Below are 25,676 nucleotides of genomic sequence, written 5' to 3'. Positions count from 1 at the left end.
AGTTGACGCTAAATAACGAAAAGTGTGAGATGATCCACATGAGTTCCAAAAGAAATCCGTTGGAATTCGATTACTCGATAAATAGTACAATTCTCAAGGCTGTCAATTCAACTAAGTACCTGGGTGTTAAAATTACGAACAACTTCAGTTGGAAGGACCACATAGATAATATTGTCGGGGAGGCGAGCCAAAGGTTGCGTTTCATTGGCAAGACACTTAGAAGATGCAACAAGTCCACTAAAGAGACAGCTTACACTACACTCGTTCGTCCTCTGTTAGAATATTGCTGCGCGGTGTGGGATCCTGACCAGGTGGGATTGACGGAGGACATCGAGAGGGTGCAAAGAAGGGCAGCTCGTTTTGTATTATCACGTTATAGGGGAGAGAGTGTGGCAGATATGATACACGAGTTGGGATGGAAGTCATTACAGCATAGACGTTTTTCGTCGCGGCGAGACCTTTTTACGAAATTTCAGTCACCAACTTTCTCTTCCGAATGCGAAAATATTTTGTTGAGCCCAACCTACATAGGTAGGAATGATCATCAAAATAAAATAAGAGAAATCAGAGCTCGAACAGAAAGATTTAGGTGTTCGTTTTTCCCGCTCGCTGTTCGGGAGTGGAATAGTAGAGAGATAGTATGATTGTGGTTCGATGAACCCTCTGCCAAGCACTTAAATGTGAATTGCAGAGTAGTCATGTAGATGTAGATGTAGATGTAGACACACACACAGAATTTGAGCTTTCGCAACCGGTGGCTGCTTCGTTAGGAAAGAGGGAAGGAAAAGGAAAGATAGATTCTTAAAGTATTTATTTGGCTCTCTTCAAAAACATGTTAGCAAAGCTAGACCTTAATTAATTCCAAAGTAATTCACAGTTTTGTCAAAAGTATTGTTTAAGTAACTATACTTGTTAATTTCATCATTTAAACAAATAATTCGGCCTAACTCTTGAAGTAGAAGAGACTGTTAAAAAGCCGTAATTTTTTGATGTATTGAGTTAATTTAATAAGTTAAGTTTTAATTGTATTTTATGTAAATTTAACAATACGTAGTTTCAGTACCTATTATTGTGATGATGTAAAAGTGCCCAATTTTTGGTGCCAAGGCAGTCAGTCCATGGCAAAGCTTCAGACGAGGAACGTGTGTTGGTTAGGATGACGACAATGCATCAACTTAACAGTGAACTAAGTGTTACACTAGTAGGCCATGTGTTAAAGCAATGACAGCATCTGTTCCATACGTACCTGATTGTTCCGAAAAAATTGTGAATTTGTGGTTATGTTTTTGCTACTTGTTGATGTTCCACAGTAAACTGTTGTAGCAGTATGTGGATGTTCTCCTGCAAACTATTAATGAGGCTTATGGAAAGTTAAACAATAATGCACTGGCCATATTAAATGTGTGTACGGGGGGTTGTGAAAAATGAAAGTAAACATCTGTGAAACGCAACTGTGCACCTGTCAACTACATTATTTACTGTAGTCATTGTCCAAATTACAAACCCCATTTTTCAGCCAGTGTAGCAACACAGCACACTGACACTGAGGACGACAAACAAAGAAATAAAAGTCGGTGAACCGCTACAAGCAGAAGTACCTCATACAATTGGTACCTGTTGTACATTGTTTTTAGGTTTGCATACAACTAGGGAACCTGTGGGAAACTTTTGCACTTTTATAGTTTTAAATAATGATAATATTTGGAATAAATGTCATTGTTGAGATAAGGGTAGTTGTCAATATGAAGAGAAAACATCTTGAAAAAATGAAATGAATGATGTGAAACAATAATCAAGAATTTATGATTCAAGGGGTGTGAGGAAAGTGATGACTGGTTCTCTCTCTCTCTCTCTCTCTCTCTCTCTCTCTCTCTCTCTCTGACTCAGAGTTTTTATTTTTTCAAACAACAATATTATCCCCTTGAAAGTATTTCTCCTCTTCCTCGTTAGAGTGGTGGAGTCATCAGTCCCAGTCTTGACAGTAGTGATGAAAGGCTTCCTGTGGTGTCACTCACATTCTTTTGAATGTTCTCGAGAGTCCCAAAATATAGCCTTTTAAGACATTTTTCAATTTTGGGAAAAGAAAACGTCACGAGTTCTCAAATCATTGAATAGGGGGTGTGAAACAACAGGACTATCTTTCGCACTCAAAAATTCCCCGAGTCTATCGTGGACGTCTTTGTAAAACACTTGGCTGACATTTGTCCTGTGGGAATATATTATTTATGCATGATACCCCTACTGTCAAAAAAGCAAATCAACATTGTTTTGATCTTTGATTTGCTCATTCGAGCTTTCTTTGGCCGAGGAGATGAGCCACTCCTCACTTTGCCACTTTATCTCAAGATCATACTAAAAAATGCAGGGTTCACCCATCACCTGTGGCCACATGACTGAACCACTCATGCTCATTGTGAATCCTCTCAAGATTATCAGCACACATGTCTTTGATTGCCATTCTGCTCAGTTGTGAGGTTTTGCGGCATAATTTTGGCCCAAACCTTTCGCGTGTGCAAAACTGTGGTCAAAATTTGATGTATGGTGAAACTGTTTTAACAGGTCATCCACCATGCTTATTGTTAAACGTCAGTGTGATCTCACAAGAGCACATACCTGTTTGATGTTTTTGTTGTTTTTTGAAGTTTGTCTCCCTGAGAGAGGCTCATCTCCACCTTGTTCCGAGCCTTCCAAAAATGTTTTGTGCCAATGAAAAACTTGTGCTCTTCATAAGGAATGTTCCTCATAGGCCTGTTTCTCAATTTTTCAAAGCTCACACTCACAGATTCGCCGAGTTTAACACAAAAATTGATGGCACGTTGCTCTAAATTCTGCTGTTCCATTCTCGTAGTACACAATAAAAGCAGAACTTGAGTGATGGCCCTTTCAAAAATCATGTGATGGCTGTATGGAGCTGAAACCCGTACTGAGCATCTGGAAGGGATGAACACACAGTGGTGATGCTATAGCTTCATATTTAGCAATTATATACAACTGCTCGCTCACAGAAAGTTCCGTACCTAAAGACTGGAAAATTGCTCAAGTCACACCAATACCCAAAATGGGAAATAGGAGTAATTCACTGAATTACAGGCCCATATCATTAACGTAGATTTGCAGTAGCGTTCTGGAACATATACTGTATTCTAACATTATAAATTACCTCGAACAAAACGATTTATGGACACACAGTCAGCACAGCATTCAGGAAACACCGTTCTTGTGAAACACAACTAGATATTTATACTCATGAAGTAATGAGCGCTATTGACAGGTGATGTCAAATGATCCCATATTTTTAGATTTCCAGAAGGCTTTCGACACCTTTCCTCACAAGCATCTTCCAACCAAACTGCGCACTTATGGGATATCGCCTCAGTTGTGCAACTGGATTCGTGATTTCCTGTCAAAAAGGTCAGAATTTCCAGTAATAGATGAAAAGTCATAGAGTAAAACAGATATAATATCTGGCATTCCCCAGGGAAGTGTTATAGGCTCTCTATTGTTCCTGATCTATATTAATGACGTAGGAGACAATCTGAGTAGCCCTCTTAGATTATTTGCAGATGATGCTCTCATTTACCTTCTTGTAAAGTCACCAGGTGACCAAACTGAATTGCAAAATGATTTAGATAAGATATATGTGTGGTGTGAAAAGTGTCAATTGACCCTGAAAAGTGTGAAGTTATTCACATGAGTACTAAAAGAAATCCGTTACATTTCGATTACGCAATAAATCACACAAATCTGAAGGCTACTTAGGGTTTGTAATTACAAGTATCCTAAATTGGAATGATCACATTGATAATGTTATGGGTAGAGCAAATCAAAGACTGCAAATCATTGGCAGAACACTTAGAAAATGCAACAGATCTACTAACACACCTGTCCGCTCTATTCAGTTCACAATTATATTCATTGAGTATTGTTGTGTGGTGTGGGATCCGCATCAGGTGGGACTGACAGATGGCATTGAAAAAGTTCAAAGAAGGGCGGCTCGTTTTGTATTATCGCGAAATGGGGGAAATAGTGCAACAGACATGATATGTGAAATGGAGTGGAAATCATTAAAACAGAGGTGTTTTTCATTGGGAAGGGATCTTCTCATAAAATTTCAAACACCAGTTTTCTCCTCCGATTGCGAAAACATTCTTTTGGCACCTACCTACATAGGGAGAAACGATCATCACGATCAAATGAGAGAAATCAGGCCTCGCACAGAAAAATTTAAGTGCTCGTTTTTCCGTGAGCTATTAGAGAGTGGAACGATAGAGACAACTTGAAGGTGGTTCGTTGAACCCTCTGCCAGACACTTAATTGTGAATAGCAGAGTAATCATGTAGATGTAGATGTAGATTCGCAGTGCTTACAAAGTATTTGGTTGATTTTTATCGATGGCTAAAACACACACGCGCACACACACACACACACACACACACACACACACACACACACACACACACACGTAAGCACTGTGGCTTCATTTACTCTGCACTTGCTTTGTATTACTCTTGGAGAAGTGAAGTCTTGTCTGTGACTGACACTCTTGTTACCAATATTATCTTTTATGCATGCGTGTTTACTCTGCAGAGTAAAGTGTGTTAAAATTCTTGCAATTGACTCCCCTTGAGAACAGCTGAAAGGTTGTCAGCCAAATTATTGGTACACCAGTTGATAACATTCCAGATGCACTCCCAAAAAATGATTAATATATTGAAAGTGTTGTCTGTTTTGATAGAACTTGGGACAAGTGAAGACGTAATGGTTGGTTGTTGTAGCCACACACGTCTAATTTCTGAGCTGCAGATGAAACAAATGAGATGGAAAGCTGTCATGATTAAATCCCATCTGAGTGATTATACAGATGGCTCTATGATGTACCAACATGTTATGAAACCTTACGAAGCAGGGTATATGGGGGCTGTATCCAACCATAATATTTTCCTTTATTTACACCCAATTTTAGCCATTCCTCTTCCCACTAGAATCTGACTTCCATTTGATGTAAGAGGTCTGTGCTTGGTATCTGAATATCTAGGTAAGCTCCAGGTGTAAGAGTAGCAGTTTCCCTGGCCAACTGGCCTACAATTTCGTTTTGCAAAATACCTGCTTCAGCTTTTATCCTTGAGAGCATTCCGTTATTTTGTGAGCTATGTTGGTAACAAGTTTATTGCTTTGTTTACGCCAGTTCTTGCTCTCTGAGAATGCTTTTTGAATAAAAAAAATCAAAATCCTTTTTTTGTTTGTTAATGATGGCCTTCGAGGTTGCCACTGCTTCTGCTGCACAATAAGAGTTTGATAATGGAAGCTTATGCTGATTGTAGTGACCTGTTTTTGGACACCAGAGAGCACACCCAATGTTACCTTTTTCACAGAGGTAAGAACTGGCTGTCAAGTTAAGGTTGCTCCAAGCGTGTACACTAAATTTCAAATAAGATACTGGAGCAGAGGATGTGTAAAGGCGAAAAGGCAGTTCATATGTAGGAAGTCTTCACATTGTTATGATACTTTTGGATGGATTTTTCAACATCTGAAAACTACTAAAAAAATGTCTGGGGATCAATGTAATGTTTTGTTTTCGAAAAGAGCTTGTATTATTCCACATTTCTTAATTACTGGATCGATTGTTGGCACTGTCCTTTCCAATATATATTTGCCTGCAAGCTCACTGGCACATAAAATGAGAGGCATTTCCAGTCCATCTACTTATAATGTGTTTGTAGGATTTTATCTCATTGCCCCAAGGCAAGTCCAGATGCACCTGTATTGTAAAGTTCACAATCAGAAGAAAGTGTTACGAATGGAGTTAATGTAAGAAGTCCAGCTTAACTTGGAATTGAACCACATTCCCAAGAATTTGGCTGATGGTTTAGCATGGAATGACTAATTCCTTGTGTGAATTTCATTACGGTTCACATTTTGTCGTGAACAAATAATAACCAAAGACTTCACAAAAGATATTTCAGGGCCATTTGCATTTGTAAAATTGTCCTCTTCTATTACTACCTGCTATCAGATTGCTGATTGCCAAATCCTCTATGGTATCAGATCCGATCTGTTAACGTGTTGTCACGGTTTATCCTAAAAAAGGCCTAGTCGTCCTATCCGTGACAACAGGTATTTGACCATGTGTGGCTCCACACCCACCTTCTATACCGTCACTTATTAACTCCACCAACCTCCCTTTCCCAGAACTGTTGGCAACGACCGTACTGAGTGTAGCCCAGCTGCTGATAGTCCCCGCAGGCACGAGTGCAATGTACACCCAGCTAGCTGTCATCAGCGCTATTGCAATCTCCAGCTCTGCACGGACTCACTGGACATCGCAGCCAAGGTGAGGCCAATTGTGCCACCAGAGGAGCTCAACCGTGTTCACGTTGGTGCTATAAGTTAGGGAGTCTTACTTATGTTACTACATATGTTGTATGCCTCGTCCCTACCCAAGATGTTGCCTGCCTCACCCACTGTCACAACCTGATAGTCTTTTGTGAAGTACTCGCACAAAGGCCCTAAACCCTCATTTGCCTCGATTTAGCTCAGCACTAAGATTGAAAATGCTTGTGACCTGATGCCCCTCCCCTAACGTCTGTGAATGAGGGTCTACACCACTGTGATGACTGCAACTGAGCAGAAGTGTTCTCTTCTTCCTGACATTGTTGCTCTTCCTATTCCTGCTAGTCATGGTCAGAGTCTTTTACATGTTTCTCAACTTTAGGCTCCTCCCCATCAGCTCACCCAGCTGGAATCTGCTGCTGACGGACAACACAAAACTGTCAGAGTGCGTGCTCTCCCTGCTAGCTCTCATGCCAGTTCCCAACGACCCCCATTGCCACTGCCTGCCCTCACCCTCAGCAGTTCTCTCCCAGCTTGATCCAGCTGTGCCTGAGGGACACAGATCTTCCATTCCTGCTCCTCCATTAACCTATTCTGCTGCATGTTTTGCAATTTCAGGAGATAACCTCAGTGACCTCTCCAGAATCCATCCATCTCTTCCCCCGTCCCCCAAAAGTCATTTACTACTGCTCCCACAATGCATCCCACTACTTACTTTCTGTGAGATCTCACACACTTTCCACTCATTGGTCAAGTAAGGTACGGATATCAGTGGGGAGAAAACCTTAAATATATGAAAGTAAAAGAATATTATGTGATGAGTTATGATTACTTCACTATAAAAAGTAAAGTAGTCTCCAGTAATGTACTGAGTTTATTGTCCCCTGGCAGCTGGCAGCTGGAAACACTGAATTCACACTTGACAGAAATCTGTAACAAAACAAAAGGAATTATTTAGAAACAAACTACACAAAACTTTTTGAGTTGCTTTACATGATGGCACAAACTGTATCTATCCATGCCATCCTCAGAGATGACAGTGCCTCACTGGGAAAGCCTGAAGACTATGTGTGTCTCATAGTTTTTTTAATTGTATTTGGAAATCAGGGAAGTTTGATATGGACACACTGTAAGTCTGATGTCCTGAGAGCTAACTGCTAAACATAACTTACATTTATGAAGACCATGGGTGGTTATTTGTCTTTTTTAAATTCCATGCATCACCTTAGTGTATATGTTCGTGATAAAAAATGACTGATTTGTGATAGTTCTTAAGTTTATGTACTAACATGAACGCAAATGAGACAGAATAATGAAATTTGTTCTTATGGACACAAAGTAATGCACATTACTGCAGTGCTTAACAGAAATTGTGTTTTTAATTTTTTTAAATTCATGTTTTGTGTAACGTTTTGATTTACAGATGCTGCTTTCAAAATTTGTTTACGAAGGTGGAACAGAGTTGTTGCCATCATTATTTGTTCCACATATGAAGATGCTCTGCAGTCTGGCATCGACACCAAAAGCAGCCCGCTATGCGTTCAGTTACTTGAAAAATAATTCTGCAAGCAATGTGTCATGGAATCACTTTTTCAAATCTCTTGAAAGGTTTGTACTTGGTGAATAATGGTGATGGATTTGCATGCACAGCTAGTAATTGTACTCATATATGTAATAAGCAAACCCTGAAAATTAAAGCACCACACAGGAATAAATCGTCTCTGACACCCGCATATGACTTTTCCTACTTTCTTTTTTCCTCTTTGTGCCATTGTTATACTGTGTTTTCAGGTAACTTGTTGTGATATTTATTTTGATAATAATACTGGATGGCATATAGTATGTTTCAAAATAAACTTTTCTCTGTAGAATTTACCTCAATTTTTTAAAAGTTCTGCTCAGTTTGTGGCTTCACTTGGAATGTTGATCAGAATCAGCAGAGCTTAGAAATTTGTCAAGAGTTTCGTGACAAAGTTTGCAATGACTTTACTTTTTGCTTGGGTTGCAGCATAGATTAAGAGTTGATCTGGGCACAAAGTAATAATCACTACAGAGACTGAAGGAAGCAGGGTACTGTTGGAGTCTTCTTTAGTGCCCTTAAGATTATTCATTGCATTTACTGTCCTTCCACAGCAGTCATCTCTGTTTGCAGCTATGTTTAGCAACAAATGCAAGAAAGTATGTGATTTGAGTTGGTGTCTTAGATGTGATGTCATTTGTTCTTGTCAGTATGAGTGTGTGCCCCATCCCCAGATAACACAGACTCAAGTGGCTTGGCTTTCTTTTTTGTACTGAAACAGGTGTAAAAATATTGAATGCCTCTGGCAGTTGAACAGATTTGTAAGCTTTATGGTGAAGAACATCTGCTGTGTCTTTAGTTCATTGCAGAGATGTGTTATTGCATAAATTTTCTTTAGCTAGGTACTTCTGGGAGTTTTGATTTCTTATTTTCCTGGCGTATGATGAATTAAGGAGACCACACCCTGCCTATTTAACCCATGTTAATTTAGGCAAGTATTTGACCCATTTCTGAAAAAACTATTTGATGGGGGACCTTAACATTTTTACATGATGCTAATAGTCAACAGTACTGAAGTCTGCTTTATCCATTTTATAGTTTTTAAGAAATGCTTTTTAAATTTATTAACAAAAAAATTATTCTGCAGAAAATATTTATTTGTGAATTTCGTAATGGGGGGAATATTAATGAGTGTAGTATCAGAGGTGGCTTTTTATGTTATGCAGAGTCCCTGAAAATTTCATTCATTTATCTACGATAGTTTCTGATGTAATGAGGCATATGTACTGAACATTTTACTTTGCAGGAAACTGACTTTAAAGAAAAAACTTTCAAAATTTGTTACAGTTAATTAAAACTGCCCTGCTGCATATGATGGCCCTTCTTTGGCCTCTAGCAGGTCTTCCAGCTTCTTTTTTACCTTCCTGGATGTTTGTCTTACTTTCTTGACCATATTAGATGCAGACCTGCCTGCATCGGCTATCCTCATTTTATCACAGTGCTGCAGCTCAGTGCTCATATTTTCGCCAGGATTAATTCCCAGCTTTTTCCGTACCCTACACTTTCCAGTATTACCACAATTGAATGTAATAACAGCATCCTGAACTCCTAATTCCATTGTATGCATGCCTACAAATACAGTTTTTGGAAGGCGGTTCCAAATTATGCTGTTGGAACATTAATTTGGGTTCTGTGTCTGCCCATGCAGACATTTCCTTAGAAGGTCAGGATGAGCCAAGTCTCTGAAAATAGGTTTAATTGCTGTAATAACAGCAGCAGGAAGAGAATGCTGGCGAGAATAAGATTCTCCAGTTGCCTGAGCCCTATTGTATTTGCACATCGAATTTTCTCCTGATGGACACAATCCATGATATGGCTCATCATCAGTAGAGGACTTATGGAAAAATATGGCCCAAACACCTCTCTTCATTGCCTCCAGATTTTCTTTATTTCTCCTAATTGCCTGCCCATACCACGTTTGAAATGAGCGTGGTGGTGGTTTTCTTTTGTTAAAGAAACACTAATTTTGAATTCAAAAGTAAAAAGATTTTATTCAAAGTACTAACCACATTGCTTTCTGTACATTTTTCATGATACACCGCACCTTTCTGATCCCACCAAACACAGAGCATTGTCTTCTTGCCGAATCGATCTGCTTTTGCAGTCGATGTTGATGGTTGTCCTGGATTAACTCATGATTTTTCCAATTTTGGATTCTTAAAATAAATCCATTTTTCACCACCAGTGACAATTTGATGCAAAATTTATTTTCTTTCATGTCTTTGAAGCAAAATTTGACAAATGGTTTTTTGGTTTTCCATCTTTCTTTCATTCTATTCATGTGGCACGCATTTTCCACACTTTTGGATCTTTCTCATAACTTTGAAATGGTCAGAAATTGTTTGCTGCACATTTAGCATTGCTGCCATTTGCTTCTGAATCAAAGTATTATCTTCATCTAATATTGCTTGCAATTCGGCATCTTCGAACTTTTTTGGTGGTCTTCCACGTTCTTCATTTCTTACATCAAAATCTTTATTTCTGAACTGTTGAAACCATATTTTGCATGTTGCTTCTGATAGAGCATGATCACCATATGCCCCGACAAGCATTTGATGCGAGTCTGCAGCACTTCTTTTCAAATGAAAACAAAAAATAATGCTTTCCGCAAATCATCACTTTCTGGTACAAAATTCGACATTGTTAACACAATAAAAACATATGATGATGTTTGTTCCATTACTTGATGTATACTAAATATCTTTGACAGATGTCACACCAACAAAAATACAAAAAATTTAACGCTCATTTACATCAAATGTTCCCTATCGACATATTCGTATCGTAACGCTCATTTCATACCGTTACACCTGGTAGTATACCTGCAAGTTTTTCAAATTTATTTGGTGGTTGATGTAAATTCATCACTGAACAAAATGTTCTCCCTGCAGCCATGCACTTGCCAATGGACCGTAAGGCATAAACTAATCTAGTATTGATTTCATAAGGGCCACTTGCATCTGGGTTTGAAGAACTCTTAAAAGAAACCACAGCAGCGCATTTAGTGCAAATTAAATCCAAGGCAATTGCTTGGCCTTTTCTCCCACTGGCACTCTCACAAATTTTCACCCTGTGACACACCACGCTGTTTACTTGTACAAATTTAGAAATTACATGTGATAATATTCTCAAATTTATAATAATGTTACTGCACCCGTTGTCACTTACAGTAAATTCGTTGTAACTCTCTTGAAATGGTGAGAGCTTCTATGATGATGCACTTGTTGAAGAATTACAATTAGAAACATCGTTGCCAGGCAACATAACCTCTTGTACAGAAAGCTTTCTAAACTTGTTTCCTCTAAATTGTCGTTTCTTGAAAAATGCCTTTACATTTCCTCATCTTCAATAAACACGACAAAACACACGTAAACAAGCAAGCAAACGTAAGTATAACAACTACTCGCAATCACGCTTGAACAAAACTAATCATGTGCTTGAAAGCGTGTTGTGTACAAACAGCAGAAACGAAAGAATACTGACCGTTGCATTCCAAGGATAGCCAACACACTTGGGAGTAAAGAAAAAACAGTAACGTGCAATGTAGGGGATATAAAGATCTAAAATATATGCAGAAAAGTGGGTGCGGCACATAAACATATGTGGTAGGAAAATGCTCTGTAAATGCTTAAAAAAAAAATGGCAAAATTCTTTTCAGGATACTTAAATAAAACCTTAATCTATTGAAATATGATGAAAACCGAAAATTGATTTTTTTTTTTCCCGACCTGAATCACGGTGTGGTCCCCTTAAGCTGTTCTCGGGTAGTCAGCTGGGTAGTGTTGCTCAGATGGTTCTACATTTCATCAGTCTGACTAGTTGCAATCCTCGGGCAGTCCTGATGACCTCCAGTGCCTTTCGCTGTGGATTGCCTGTACATCCGCTGCTAGCACTGTGTATGCCGACACTGTTGAAGCAATGAGTGGACATGTTGTTGGGGCACAAGCCACAGCTCCCAAGTCTCATTATTGTTGCTGCAGGGATGCTGCAGGAGCAGAGGAGATGCAACTATTCCATGTGGTTTTAGCTTTTCACTTCACATGACATAAGTGGATCTTCCCACAAACACTTTAATTGCGTTTTGAGCATCTCAGGGCTTAAGCTCAGGACTGACTTAGTTGGAAACTAATATATATATATTAAAAACAAAGATTCCAAGCGGGAAAGCGCCGGCAGACAGGCACATGAACAAAACCCAGAACCTCTCACAGAAGAACCCCAAAAGTGCCCCACTTGTGACAGAATACTTCCCAGGACTGGATCAGACCTTGAATGTGGCTCTCCAGCAGGGATACGACTTCCTAAAATCCTGCCCCGAAATGAGATCCATCCTTCATGAAACCTGTCCTATGCACCCTCCCACCACCACCTACTCCAGTCCTGTAACCCGGAAGGTGTACACGATCAAAGGGAGAGCCACGTGTGAAAGCACCCACGTGATTTACCAACTGACCTGCCTGCACTGTGACGCTTTCTATGTGGGAATGACCCGCAACAAACTGTCCATTCGCATGAATGGACACTGGCAGACAGTGTTTGTTGGTAATGAGGATCACCCTGTGGCTAAACATGCCTTGATGCACGGCCAGCACAGCTTGGCACAGTGTTACACCGTCAGAGTTATCTGGATACTTCCCACCAACACCAACCTATCCTAACTCCGGAGATGGGAACTCGCCCTTCAGTATATCCTCTCTTCTTGAAATCCACCAGGCCTCAACCTCCGCTAATTTCAAGTTGCCGCCGCTCATACCTCACCTGTCTTTCAACAACTTCTTTGCCTCTGTACTTCCGCCTCGACTGACATCTCTGCCATTACTCTTTGCCTTTAAATATGTCTGCTTGTGTCTCTGTATGTGCGGATGGATATGTGTGTGTATGTGTGTGCGAGTGTACACCTGTCCTTTTTTTTCCCTTAAGGGAAGTCTTTCCGCTCCCGGGATTGGAATGGCTCCTTACCCTCTCCCTTAAAACCCACATCCTTTCGTCTTTCCCTCTCCTTCCTGAAGAAGCAACCATCGGTTGCGAAAGCTAGTAATTCTGTGTGTGTGTTTGTGTGTTTTGTTAATGTGCCTGTCTGCCGGCGCTTTCCCGCTTGGTAAGTCTTGGAATCTTTGTTTTTAATATATTTTTCCCATGTGGAAGTTTCTTTATACACACACACACACACACACACACACACACACACACACACACACACACACACACACACACATTGTGTAGCTGGTACTCTAAGAGAGAATTTTAAGACAGAATTGTAAAGTGTGTTAGTCTGTTTGAACTGGGTAGTGCAACTATAATTTTGATATGTCCTTTTGAGTTCTACTACTCTGGAACTTCTGACTTTGTTACTTGTTCTTTAGATAAAGTAAGTGCATCTATCCTGCACCATCCAGATAGTCTGGCTTACATAAATTTTCCTACACTGCTTTGGGATGTGGTAGACTCCTGGTTTCGTGAATCCTAGGCTGTCATTAACAGACCTCAACAAGGCTTTTGTGTAGGAGGGGGTGGTGGATGAATTACGCGCACGACATCATATTTTGTGGGTATTCCTCCAATTTCCAAAGCTAGTTGGCACTAACAATTATAGCACCCTTTCTCAAATTTTAACTGTGTAGCTGGTATTAAAAAAACGAGTTGGAGGTAAAATGTGCCTTGCATAATTTGGTGGGGTATGGTAAACCAATGAACTTTCTTAATTATTCTCTGATACATTGATTGCAAATCATTACTTTGACTGTTGGATGAAATGGGAGGAAAGTTTCAATATCCATCAGCGGAAATATTGTGAAGCATTAGCAGGTAGATGTTCGGGTTTTGTGTAGACTGTTTAAGAGGCAGGAAAAGAAGATAAAATACTCAGTAAGCAACTTTCTCTGTCTCTGTGATCACAGTGTACATTTACACTGAGATACACGTATCACAGCTTGTATGAACATCATGTCAATTTGACACGTTGCAATGCATCATCTCATACAAAAGTTCACTCAGTTGTTTGCAGACCTCCCTGTGTATATGAGTCACGTATACATTTTGTGTATAACTTTTTTGGATTATGCTTGACAAGTCACAGAACTTTCACACGCTCAATACCATTCTGCCTTAGTGCCATGCCACCATATTTGTTTACGAATGCCAATTTGTTTTTGCGTGTTCTTTGGAGTCTGTTGTATTAATTGGGTTTTATGGGTTTTCTTTATTTGTCCAAAAGGGCAAATGCACCAGCACATAAAAATGTAAAGTCTCCTACCTACATCGTTATGGGAATCCATGACGAGTTACAAAAAGCTCTGCACCACCAACCACACAAATACAAATTGCCAGATGTAAATGCATGATCATACGTGAACTGCACTCATACAAGTTGTGATACGTGTCCTGGATGTGTGTGTACATGTCGCACAACTTGAGGCAGTTCAAATCCCAGATGTAAACATACATTTAGAGAAAGTACTACGAGAGAACCTGAAACCCGTCCAGCTTGAATAATTTAAAAGGTTTTTGGAGTGTATCAAGATGTTCAATAATATCAATAATAATAATAACTATGATGAGGGGGAAAAGAGATTATGAAACAGTGACAGCTACAGCAATGGGTACAGGCGAAAATATTATTTTGAGATATCGAGACGGTGATTATTCAGACCCCAATAAAAAAAGTGAATGAATTAGTACCCCTATTAGGAGAAGAATGCATTATTCAGAAATGATCAGTCGCCACATATCTGAAGTAGTCATGTTTCTATATCACAATGGCAAGAGTACATCTTATGAAGTGGTATTGTTGGTAAAAGTTTACTCAAGGTCATGATGGACACTTTTCTTCTGTCACATATCCCATTGAATAAAAATAAGTTTAGTGATATACATTTCCAACAGTAACAGTAAAATAAATGACTAGATAATTATATCCCTGTGGTTACTAACTGATCACGTATACTGGTTGTGGCCAGTTAATGAATTAATTAAGTAAAGCCTTACTCTACCCAAAGGTTGGCCATAGCACTGCAGTGCTTCGCCGGGCACGACGCTATTGGAGGATTGCAGGTCCTTGTCTTTCTGATGTTTGAACTAATTTATCCAGTTATTTAAAGGGCAATATTATGAGAAGAATAGTTGCTACTGACCATAACTAGAAGAGATGCTGAGTCACAGATGGGACTATCTGCATGTTCCAGTAGCAAGTGAATAGTTGTGGGCTGAAATGCAGAAGTGTTGAGTCATCGACAGGCACACAGAAAGATAGGAAACTTGCTAGTCTTGGAGTAATTCACACACACGCACACAGCGCGCGCACACACACACACACACACACACACACACACACACACACACACACGGCTATGTCCCTACAGGGTGCCAACTGGATGCACAATGCAGCATTTTGGCAAGTGGACTTCCTTGTGGTTGGCCACCTGCGAAAGCAGCTGTGTCGTACACAAACCCTGCTTCAGACGCTGCACAACTTTTTATGTTGGTACGATTACCGACCATATGTCCACTGGGGTGAATGGCCACCACCACCACAGTGTGAGCCATCTGGATCCTTCCCTCCATTTCCAGCTTCTCCGAACTGTGCGTGTCTGGTTTATCCTCGCTGCACTTCCTTCGTTACTGTGATCGCCCCGGCTTCGACCTCCGGTAAGCCACTGTGCCCTCGCCCTTTCTCCAAAAGTTTCTCCTTCCTCAGCACCGTCACCCCCTCAGAGTTCACGTCCCCATGTCGCCTTCGACTTGCATTGCTCCCCATTGGCCCAGACAACCGTTTGTCATGTGCCTAGCCTGTGCACCTGCCTCCCCTTAATCCTGCACTCGTAGCCATCAGGCCAGCTGCCACCCTCTGGGCCATGAGCCACCCACACACCCAACCCTTCTCCCTGCCTCCCAACTCTCTCTGTCTCTACCCACCCCACCTCACACAACCTGCACCACAACATAGTTCACCTCCCAAAATGCTGCATTGTGCGTCCAGAGGGCGTCGTGTAGGGGCATGTCTGTGTGTGTGAGGGTACAGGCGCATGTTTGTGCGTGTGTGTCCTCTAGCTTGGGAAAGGATTACACTGAGAGCTGGCAAGTTTTATTTCTTTGTGTGTGTGCGCGCACTCGTGCTTGTAGACATTTCACACTGCTTCTTTTTGGTAAGTGGTTTTCTTTAATCCAAAAGTATTTAGTTACAGAGAAAATTACAGCTCATTGCGAACTTTGGAACATTTTGCATCTTGGTATTTTGCACATTAGCAGATCATTACCAGAGTTGAAGGAATTGATAAGGGTGAGGAAAAAAAATTCTCAGACTGACCAAGGATTGTACCTTTGGGCTTTTGTATTTGCAGCTTGAACTTTATCCACTTAGCCATAGAGGTAAAGTTCAGTTACTTATGTAAATGATAAACATTGAAAAAGAAAGATTGGCACTTAGTGTTCTGCAAGTGGTAAGGTCATTAGAGGCAGAACAACTGTTAGTTGACTCTCATAGACTCTGATAACAGTGGTAATGAGAACAACTGTAGATTAGACACTGGATTCCGAGAGACCGCTTTCATCTGTGTTAACTTCATCAAGATACTGGATACTGTTAAGTTCTTTTTAAACATAAGAAAGTTACATTTTTTTAATCAGTGCTATGAACTGTTCACATAGTTACCTTTAAAAGAGAGAAAAGTGATTTAGTTTGAAAATGAGGAGTCGTCTGGAAAGAATGCACTTTATGTGTTCATATTGAGCTTAGTGCCTAGGATTCTGTTTTTCAAAGATGTCATGAATGAATGTTTACATATAAGCAGTATCAAATTAGGTGCAAAATCTAATTCTCAGCCTGGAGGTAGGAAGGAAGATCAGGATTTAACAGCCTAAAATCCAGTAAAAGCTCTGACTATACTTATGAATGGTAGTGGGGTAGAGTAGAGTAAAGTTTTATTGGTCCTGGTAATCTTATAGTACACAGATAGTACATTCTAATGTAGAATAAGTCAATGTATAACAAATATAATATTACATTTGCATTAATTTAATTATTTCTACATTAAATGATCACTGAGTTTCATTACACACAGCAAATATCGGTAAAGAGTAGATATTTTAAAGCAGAAAGAGCATGTACTGTACTGGCAGATTAATGTTTGTATTACAGCAACATTTACATGGTAAATCATTAAAGTACTAGTAACTTTTATGTGATACATCACTAAGGCAAAGACAAATCATTTGTGACATTCCTGAAGGAACTCGTGGAGGCTATAGAAGCAGTGAGGAGTCAAATATGCCTTAGCAGTTGACTTGAAATTTGCCAGGTCATTTATTAATTTGTGGGGGAAGGTTATAATAAATAACTTTACCATAATACAGGGTTCCTTTTTTATTCAGTTTGGTGATCGTGGGCTCTAAATGAAAATTTCCTTTTTTCTGGTGTTATAGGAGTGGATATTTTCATTTTTCTGGAAGAGAGTGGGGGTTTCCAATGAATATTTTTTCACAAACACGGTTATCTCATACACATATATACATGGAAGTGGGAGGATTTATAGCTTTTCAAAGAGTGGTCTACAGGTTTTGTTTAATTTTACACCTTCCATTATTCGTATAATTCTTTTTTGTAGGCTAAAGAGCTATTGGCTAAGCGAAGAGTTACCCCAGAAAATAATTCCATATTTCAGTTGAGTATATATAGGCATAATACAGTTTTCAGAGAATTTTTGTTGCAGCATCCCTCCAGTGTTCTCATTAAGTAGTATGTAGTGCTTAATTTCTTACAGTCTTTTTCAATATGCGGCCCCCACTTAAGATTATCTTGGAGCCATACTCCCAAGAACGTAATGTTGTCTACATTCTGAAGGTCTTTGTCAAATATCTGAATCTGAACAGTTTGCTCACCTTTTTTCACATTGTAGAAATTTAGTGTCACTTTCTTATTTGCATTTATTATCAATTTGTTGTGACTTAACCAGTTTTCAATATTGTCCAGTGTCTCTGTTGTAGACTTCTGAAGCATTTCCATTTCTTTCCCACTCACTTGTGCACTTGTATCGTCAGCAAACTGGGTGATGATCTCGCAGAATTTTTGTCATTCACGTATAACAGAAATAGAAGAGGTCCCAGAACTGAACCTTGCGGCACGCCATATTTAATGGTTCCATAGTTTGAATAGTGTTGAGTGAGTTTGATGAAATTTCGATGTTGCACTTCAAGCACTTGTTTCCGACCGCTCAGGCATGACTTTATCCAGTTGTCAGATGTTCCTCTAATCCCCATGTTGTCAATCTTAGGCAGTAGTTTTGTGTGATCTATAATATCAAAAGCCTTAGAGAGATCTAGACATATTCCAATGACATTTTCTCTGTTATCTAGTTTCTGAAGTACTTCACTTAATAGTTCAAAAATTGCTGTATCATCTGATTGGCCTTTCCTGAAACCAAGTTGTGCTGAGGGTTGTATTTTGTGCTCTTCCAGAAAATCTATTACTCTTTGAAAACTTTTTCTATGATTTTTGAAACTACAGATAGTAGAACAATGGGCTTGTAGTTATTCACTTCACCCTTTTCACCTTTTTTGAATAGTGGTTTGAGCTTGGCTATTTTTAGGCGTGATGGGAAAATTCTGGTTTGAAAGGAACTACTAGATTAGATTAGATTAGATTAATACTTGTTCCATAGATCATGAATACGACACTTCGTAATGATGTGGAACGTGTCAGGTACGACACTTCGTAATGATGTGGAACGTGTCAGGTTAATAAAAGATGTCTGTACAAGAAATTACATTACACAAAATATTGCATGACACTAATGATTAAGGTTTTTTTTTATATACTTAGTTTATATCTAAAAATTCAGCCAATGAGTAGAAGGAGTTGTCATCTAGAAATTCTTTTAATTTATTTTTAAATGTTAGTTGGCTATCTGTCAGGCTTTTGATGCTGTTTGGTAGGTGCCCAAAGACTTTTGTGGCAGCATAATTTACCCCTTTCTGTGCCAAAGTCAGATTTAACCCTGCATAGTGAAGATCATCCTTTCTCCTGGTGTTATAGCTATGCACACTGCTATTACTTTTGAATTGGGTTGGATTATTATCAACAAATTTCATAAGGGAATATATATACTGTGAGGTTACTGTGAGGATCCCTAGATCCTTAAATAGATGTCTGCAGGATGACCGTGGGTGGGCTCCAGCAATTATTCTGATTACATGTTTTTGTGCAATGAATACTTTTCTACTCAACGATGAATTACCCCAGAATATGATGCCATACGAAAGCAGTGAATGAAAGTAGGCATAGTAAGCTAATTTACTGAGATTCTTATCACCAAAATTTGCAATAACCCTAATAGCATACGTAGCTGAACTCAGACGTTTCAGCAGACCATCAATGTGTTGCTTCCAGTTTAACCTCTCATCAATGGACACACCTAAAAATTTTGAAAATTCTACCTTAGCTACAGACTTCTGTTCAAATTCTATATTTATTACTGGAGTTGTGCCATTTACTGTACGGAACTGTATATACTGTGTTTTATCAAAATTTAAAGAGAGTCCGTTTGCTGAGAACCACTTAATAATTTTGTGAAAAACATCATTTACAATTACATCACTTAGTTCTTGGTTTTTGGATGTTATTACTATACTAGTATCATCAGAAAAAAGAACTAACTTTGCATCTTCATCAATATGGAATGGTAAGTTATTAATGTATATCAAGAGCAGTAAAGGGCCTAAGACCGAACCCTGTGGGACCCCGTACTTGATAGCCCCCCAGTTTGAGGAATCAGCTGTTGTATTAACATTACATGAACCACTTATTTCAACTTTCGGCATTCTTCCAGTTAAGTATGAATTAAACCATTTGTGCACTGCCCCCCCTCAAACCATAATGATTTAGTTTATCTAAAAGAATTCCATGATTTACACAGTCAAAGGCCTTTGAGAGATCACAAAAAATACCAATGGGTGATGTCCGGTTATTCAGAGCATTTAATATTTGATCAGTGAAAGCGTATATAGCATTTTCTGTTGAAAAGCCTTTCTGAAAACCAAACTGACATTTTGTTGGTACTTTATTTTTACAAATATGGGAGGCTACTCTTGAATACATTACTTTCTCAAAAATTTTTGATAGAGCTGTCAGAAGAGAGATTGGGCGGTAGTTGTTGACATCCGACGTATCCCCCTTTTTATGCAATGGTTTTACAATGGCATATTTCAGTCTATCGGGGAAAACACCCTGCTCCAAAGAGCTATTACATACGTGGCTGAGAATCCTACTAATCTGTGGGGAACAAGCTTTAAGTACTTTGCTGGAAATGCCATCAATTCCGTAAGAGCTTTTACTTTTCAGTGAGTTTATTATTTTACTGATTTCAGAGGGTGAGGTTGGTGGAATTACAGTTGTTTCAAACTGCGCAGGTATGGCCTCTTCTATTAATAGCCTTGCCTCTTCTAGTGAAGATCTAGATCCTATTTTCTCCACAACATTTAAAAAATGATTATTCAAAATATTTTCAATTTCTGATTGTTTGTTAGTGCACTTGTCATTCAGTTTTATTGCACTAAAGTCTTCCTGTGCTCTTGGTTGCCCTGTTTCCCTTTCATTAATATTCCAAATTGCTTTAATTTTATTATCAGAGTTACTGATCTCAGACATGATACACATGCTTCTGGACTTTTTAATAACTTTTCTTAGTACTGCACAATAGTTTTTATAATATTGAACAATTTCGGGGTCAGTACTCCCTCTTGCTGTTAGATACAGTTCTCTTTTACGGTTGCAAGATATTCTTATTCCTTTAGTTAGCCAAGGTTTTTTATATGTTTTCTTGGAATTATGTTTAACTATTTTCTTGGGAAAACAATTTTCAAATACCCTTAAAAATGTATTGTGAAATAAGTTATATTTCAAGTTTGCATCGGGTTCCTTATACACTTCATCCCAGTCTAGCTGCTGTAGGCTTTCCCTAAAGTTTGCAATATTTATATTGTTAATTGAACGCACTGCTTTGAAAGTCTGATTTATTATACTGCATGGAGCTATGTCATGTACTGTAACAAGCTGTGCATTATGATCTGAAAGACCATTCTCAACAGGATAAGCATTTATGTCCTTAAACTTATCTTGGTCTATAAAAAAGTTATCTATCAATGTCCTGCTGTTCTTTGTTATCCGAGTAACCTAACCTAACCTAACCTATACACTGTTACAATTATGAAAGTGCCATCATTTAGTTTAAGTTCAGTGGCACATGCTTCCATATGTTGCTCTACACAAAATTTTTTGCACTGTGGAAGCTTTTGACATATATGGCAACTCCTCCTCTCATCATATTATCTCTACTTACATGTGCAGCTAATTTGTACCCATTGATGCTAACCTTTTGCATATCAGTGACAATGTGATGCTCAGACAGGCATAGTATATCTATTACATTCTTGGTTTCTATATCTTCTAAACAAAGCAGAAGCTCATCAATTTTATTCTTCAATCCCCCAATATTTTGATGAAATATACTAACAGTATTTTTCACTTTACTTTTATGAGTATCTTGAACTTTTTTTAACATCTTTAGTACTTTTATTCTTCAATCCCCCAATATTTTGATGAAATATACTAACATTATTTTTCACTTTACTTTTGTGAGTATCTTGAACTTTTTTAACATCTTTAATACTTGCCTGGCTGAGTTTCCCACTGGACACTGATCTTACACTAAAAAAGAGTTTCCACCATGAGATGTAGTTCCTCCCCCCTTTAAATTTCCTGCTATCAGCCCAGCCAGTTTACCCTTCCCTTCCCTTTCCTGTTGAGGTGTAGGCCATGTCTAGTATAGTCCCACCTACAGAGTGAATCAACAGGAACCACACCAATGTGTGACCCTGCACCAGATCCAAGTAGCCGATCCAACTCCAAATTAACTCTCCTGACAGAAGAGGTCAAATGAGGTCGGTCGTGGCGCTCCAGAACCGACACAAACCCAACACTGGTATGATTCGATGCCGATGCAATCTTTGCCAGGTCACACTCTATGCTGTACCCCGGATCTCTGTCAATACTGTTGCCCGGCCCACCCACAACAACCACGGTGTCTTCCTTAGTAAAACCTTTACATAGTGAACCTAAATCCTCTGTAACCTGCCCAAGTTCAGCACAAGGTTTGAAAAAACTTGTGACCTGGTAATCCAACCCTAATTCATCCTGCAGAAGTTGGCCCACACCCCTAGCATGCGAACTACCTAGCAACAAGACTTTCTTTCTATTTGCAGACTTCCCTACATTCTTAATCAATTTGCTGCTGAAAGCTTGTTGAGCCCTGTCTACATCTACTTCTGTGAGAGGCTCATCAGTTTCTGACTGAAGCAACAGGTCAAACCTATTTTGTACATTAATAACAAAGCTGTCAGAAGAATTTCTTGGCCTGTTCCTCATGCCTGTTGCCACTTCCCACCCCTGTTTACCCTTCTCCCCCCTTAACCTGCCCAGTTCTCGCCTAGCCTCATCTAACTCAGCCTGAAAAACAGCAATTTTCCCCTCCTGTTCCACTATCTTCCTATCTCTACTGCATAGCCTACAGAACCACTGATGAGTCTCGCTCATTTTCCCAATTCCCACGCCACTACAGTCGCCCCAATGAAAAAAGTTACTACATCCATCACACCAGACCCCGGAGCTAACGATCCTACGGCACATCAGGCACTTTACACTCATGGTACAAATCGATTTTAGTGACAGAAAGACAATTAAGTTACCGGAAAACAATGAAAATACGTGTACGAAAAATTAGGCCTACTCGCGACTATGTAAACAGTGGTTCAGAAGTTTTTTACTGGAAATTACTTAAGAAATGACGATACTCTACAGATATAAAGGGGCAGCAAACGTATTTAGCACACTAAACTATCAGTAAATGCACTTAAGATTGCGGTATGAAGTTTCACTATAAAGGTGAACTAATGGTTCAATAATGAGATCTCCACATTTTATAATAAGTCTGTCTGGGATATCATATATTCCAGTGGAATGATTCACTTTTAAAGTTCTGATAACTGACAGGACTTCTTTCTGGGTTGTTGAAAAGAGAAACAGTGAAGTAGGATTTACGTTGGTATTTACAGATGATACTGGGCAGTTTGTTATGCAAGGTTTGATTTCAGCTATTAATTGCTTACTTATATTGCTAAAATAAGCCTTGAACACATTTGCTATTTTTTTTTAGGATCATTAATTTCTTTGCCGTTACAATTCAATTTGATATTGGAATTTTGAGGAGAAACATTGTCGGTTTACTGTTTCACTATATCCCAAACGGCTTTCATTTTGTTATTGGAGTTATTTTAATAGCAGGCGTTTGCCATTACTTTAGCTTGTTTGATCACTTTTTTAAGTGTCATTTTATAATTCTTGAAATTGCAAGGAATTCATTGGATACTATGGAAGACTTGGACATTTCATATAATCTTCGTTTTTCACCACATGACTTTTTTATACCTGTTGTCAACCAGCAATTTTTTCTCTTAAGCCTACTACATTTGATTTTTCGATTTTTAGCTGGAAATGACGTGTTAAAATAATGTGTACATGTATCCATAAATATGTTGAATTTCTCGTCTGTGTTTTCGTATCTGTACATTTCAGTCTATGTTTACTAGAGTATTCAATGTTTTGATGGCTGAAGGTTCTTCCTATTTTCATTGTTTTTATTTGTTTACTTAAGTTCAGCATTGAAGATATTTCAAGAAGCTGTGCAAGTGGTCACTGAAACCTGTGTTGAAGTTTCTAGCTGCATATTAATGGCTTTCCTTATTGATCAGTATTATATCAATAGTGGTGGTGGATACACTTGTAACTCTGGTAGGGTACTTTATAATTGAGAGCAGGTTGTATGTTGCACAAATAGCCATAAGATCATTTCTATCTTTTGAAACTTGGTTAAAGTTGGGGAACAAAATAGTTTCAACGTACAGGAAATCTGTTTGCTATTGTATAGTCATAATTACAAGAAAGCAGTTACACTACTTGCAAAAATAAATATTTGTACAGTCAGTTTTTCTGCCAAATATCTCGTTGTGTGCACAAATGTTGAGAACAGCTCGAACCAACCCATGGATGCTTGTCAGATTGATTTCTACACTTTAATTGGTTCTAAACTTCAGCTGATTATAATACTATTTGTAAACATATTTTAATTGAGGCTGTCCTGTCAAACTTGAGAGCTAGCCTCAGACTTATAAACTCAATAGATCTGCAAAAATAAATAATTATTCACATTATTAAGCCACAGCTCCATAGTGTAATGACTGTAATACATTTCTTTTTACCTTCTCAGTCTTCCTCCTACTTGAATGTAGTTTGCCTTGGCCTTGCTACCTTAAATCCTAAGTATCTGACACACACACCCACACACACTATCTACTCCTTTTCGCCCATCTCAAAAAGTGTTTTGTGGATTTTGATATTAATATAGTATGGGTCATTATGTTTATTGTTGGTGTTGTTGTTGTTCTAGATATTATAGCAACTTAAGACAAGAGTTGCCACCTACAACTGACACTGTCTATCAGTCACGTAGCTACCCTCGTGGAATTTCTCCTCAAGAAATACACGGTCTGCAAGCTGTGCTGGATATTGTTAGAACAGTAGCTGGTAAGAAAACAATCACGTTTATGTTTAATAGGTGTTGTGTGATATTTACTTCTTTAAAACTAATCTTAAAAATAGTATGCTCAAGAATTTGGTTTAATGCCAAAAGTGACAGTAAGAATTAATAACCAATTTGTATTGGTTCGCTATTTCAGAAAATGACAGTGTTTCTCGAGTAGCACTGTGTGAGAACACGCAGTGGCAACCGTTGAGCATTTTACTTGGTTTGGTTACTTGCTCTGTACCAATACCTTTGAAAGCAGATTTGCTTCGAACGTTGGCAGCACTAGCTCGTTCACCAGATACTGCTATTACTTTGTGGTTTAACTTTGAAACATCACAGATTCTGTCCACAATTCCAAGTGCAAGCAGTTATCAGCCACGAGGGGTCCAAGTAAGTACTACTACCATACCTTGTGTTGTTTTATTCTGCAAGAAAGGGCATGACAAGTAATTAAAATCTGTAGCTGAAGCTGGAGCACAGTTTGATATTAAGAAACCAGGTATTATGTCTTGAGGTCTTTTTGGAATTAGATGTTATGTTGTGAGAATGTGGATAGTTAAGTAAAAGGCAGAAGTAAATGAACACGGGACTCCAGTCCTTATTGTTATGTAGTACTTCATACAGAACAGTAAGGAGAAATGGGCTATGGAGTGGAGCAGCTGCTGTCGTCGTAGGGAAGCTGAACAGGAGCAGAAATAATTAGTGAACACATAAATACAGTAAATAGAAGTTTTACTTAAGTGTAGCTTTCTCCAAGTGTTTCAAAGAAACTTTACAAAAGAACAAACAGAAGGTCGAAATATTACAAGAAACAACTAATGAGCATCGTGCAATGTGAGGCTCCTGCTACTAATGCACAAACTAACTGTCAAAAGGCTGACTGGAAGGCTGTAACTGAGGCTGGAGTTGTAGTTGCTGCCGGCCAGCTTACATCGCAGCGGCAGAGGTCCCTCTTAGTCAGGGCCACTGAAGCTGTGACTCAGCAGGCACAAATAATTGGATCCCCTGGGTTCCCACGTGACTGCTATCACTGTCTGTTGGAAATGTGTGTTTCTGCTGCCAACCGTGAGACACTGGTGAGAGTGGTATCACTCTGTGGTACCACACATACAGTTATTATTTAGTAGGTAACACAACCA

The 25,676-nt window shown here is 38.9% G+C and overlaps 1 protein-coding gene across 1 annotated transcript in view; it reads left to right on the top strand.

Annotated features, from left to right (window-relative positions):
- Positions 1 to 25,676, top strand: part of LOC126267433 (nuclear pore complex protein Nup205-like) — a 289,070-nt gene that overhangs the window by 125,062 nt on the left and 138,332 nt on the right. Inside the window, exons 11-13 of the mRNA XM_049972686.1 lie at positions 7,754 to 7,938; positions 24,400 to 24,536; positions 24,689 to 24,927. Coding sequence (XP_049828643.1) covers positions 7,754 to 7,938; positions 24,400 to 24,536; positions 24,689 to 24,927 — 561 coding nt within the window. The remainder of the gene's footprint in view (positions 1 to 7,753; positions 7,939 to 24,399; positions 24,537 to 24,688; positions 24,928 to 25,676) is intronic.

Source organism: Schistocerca gregaria, chromosome 4 (assembly GCF_023897955.1).
Source record: "Schistocerca gregaria isolate iqSchGreg1 chromosome 4, iqSchGreg1.2, whole genome shotgun sequence".
Lineage (NCBI taxonomy): Eukaryota > Metazoa > Arthropoda > Insecta > Orthoptera > Acrididae > Schistocerca > Schistocerca gregaria.
Note: the sequence above shows the minus strand (reverse complement) of the source record. Positions and strands in the feature narration are given on the sequence as shown.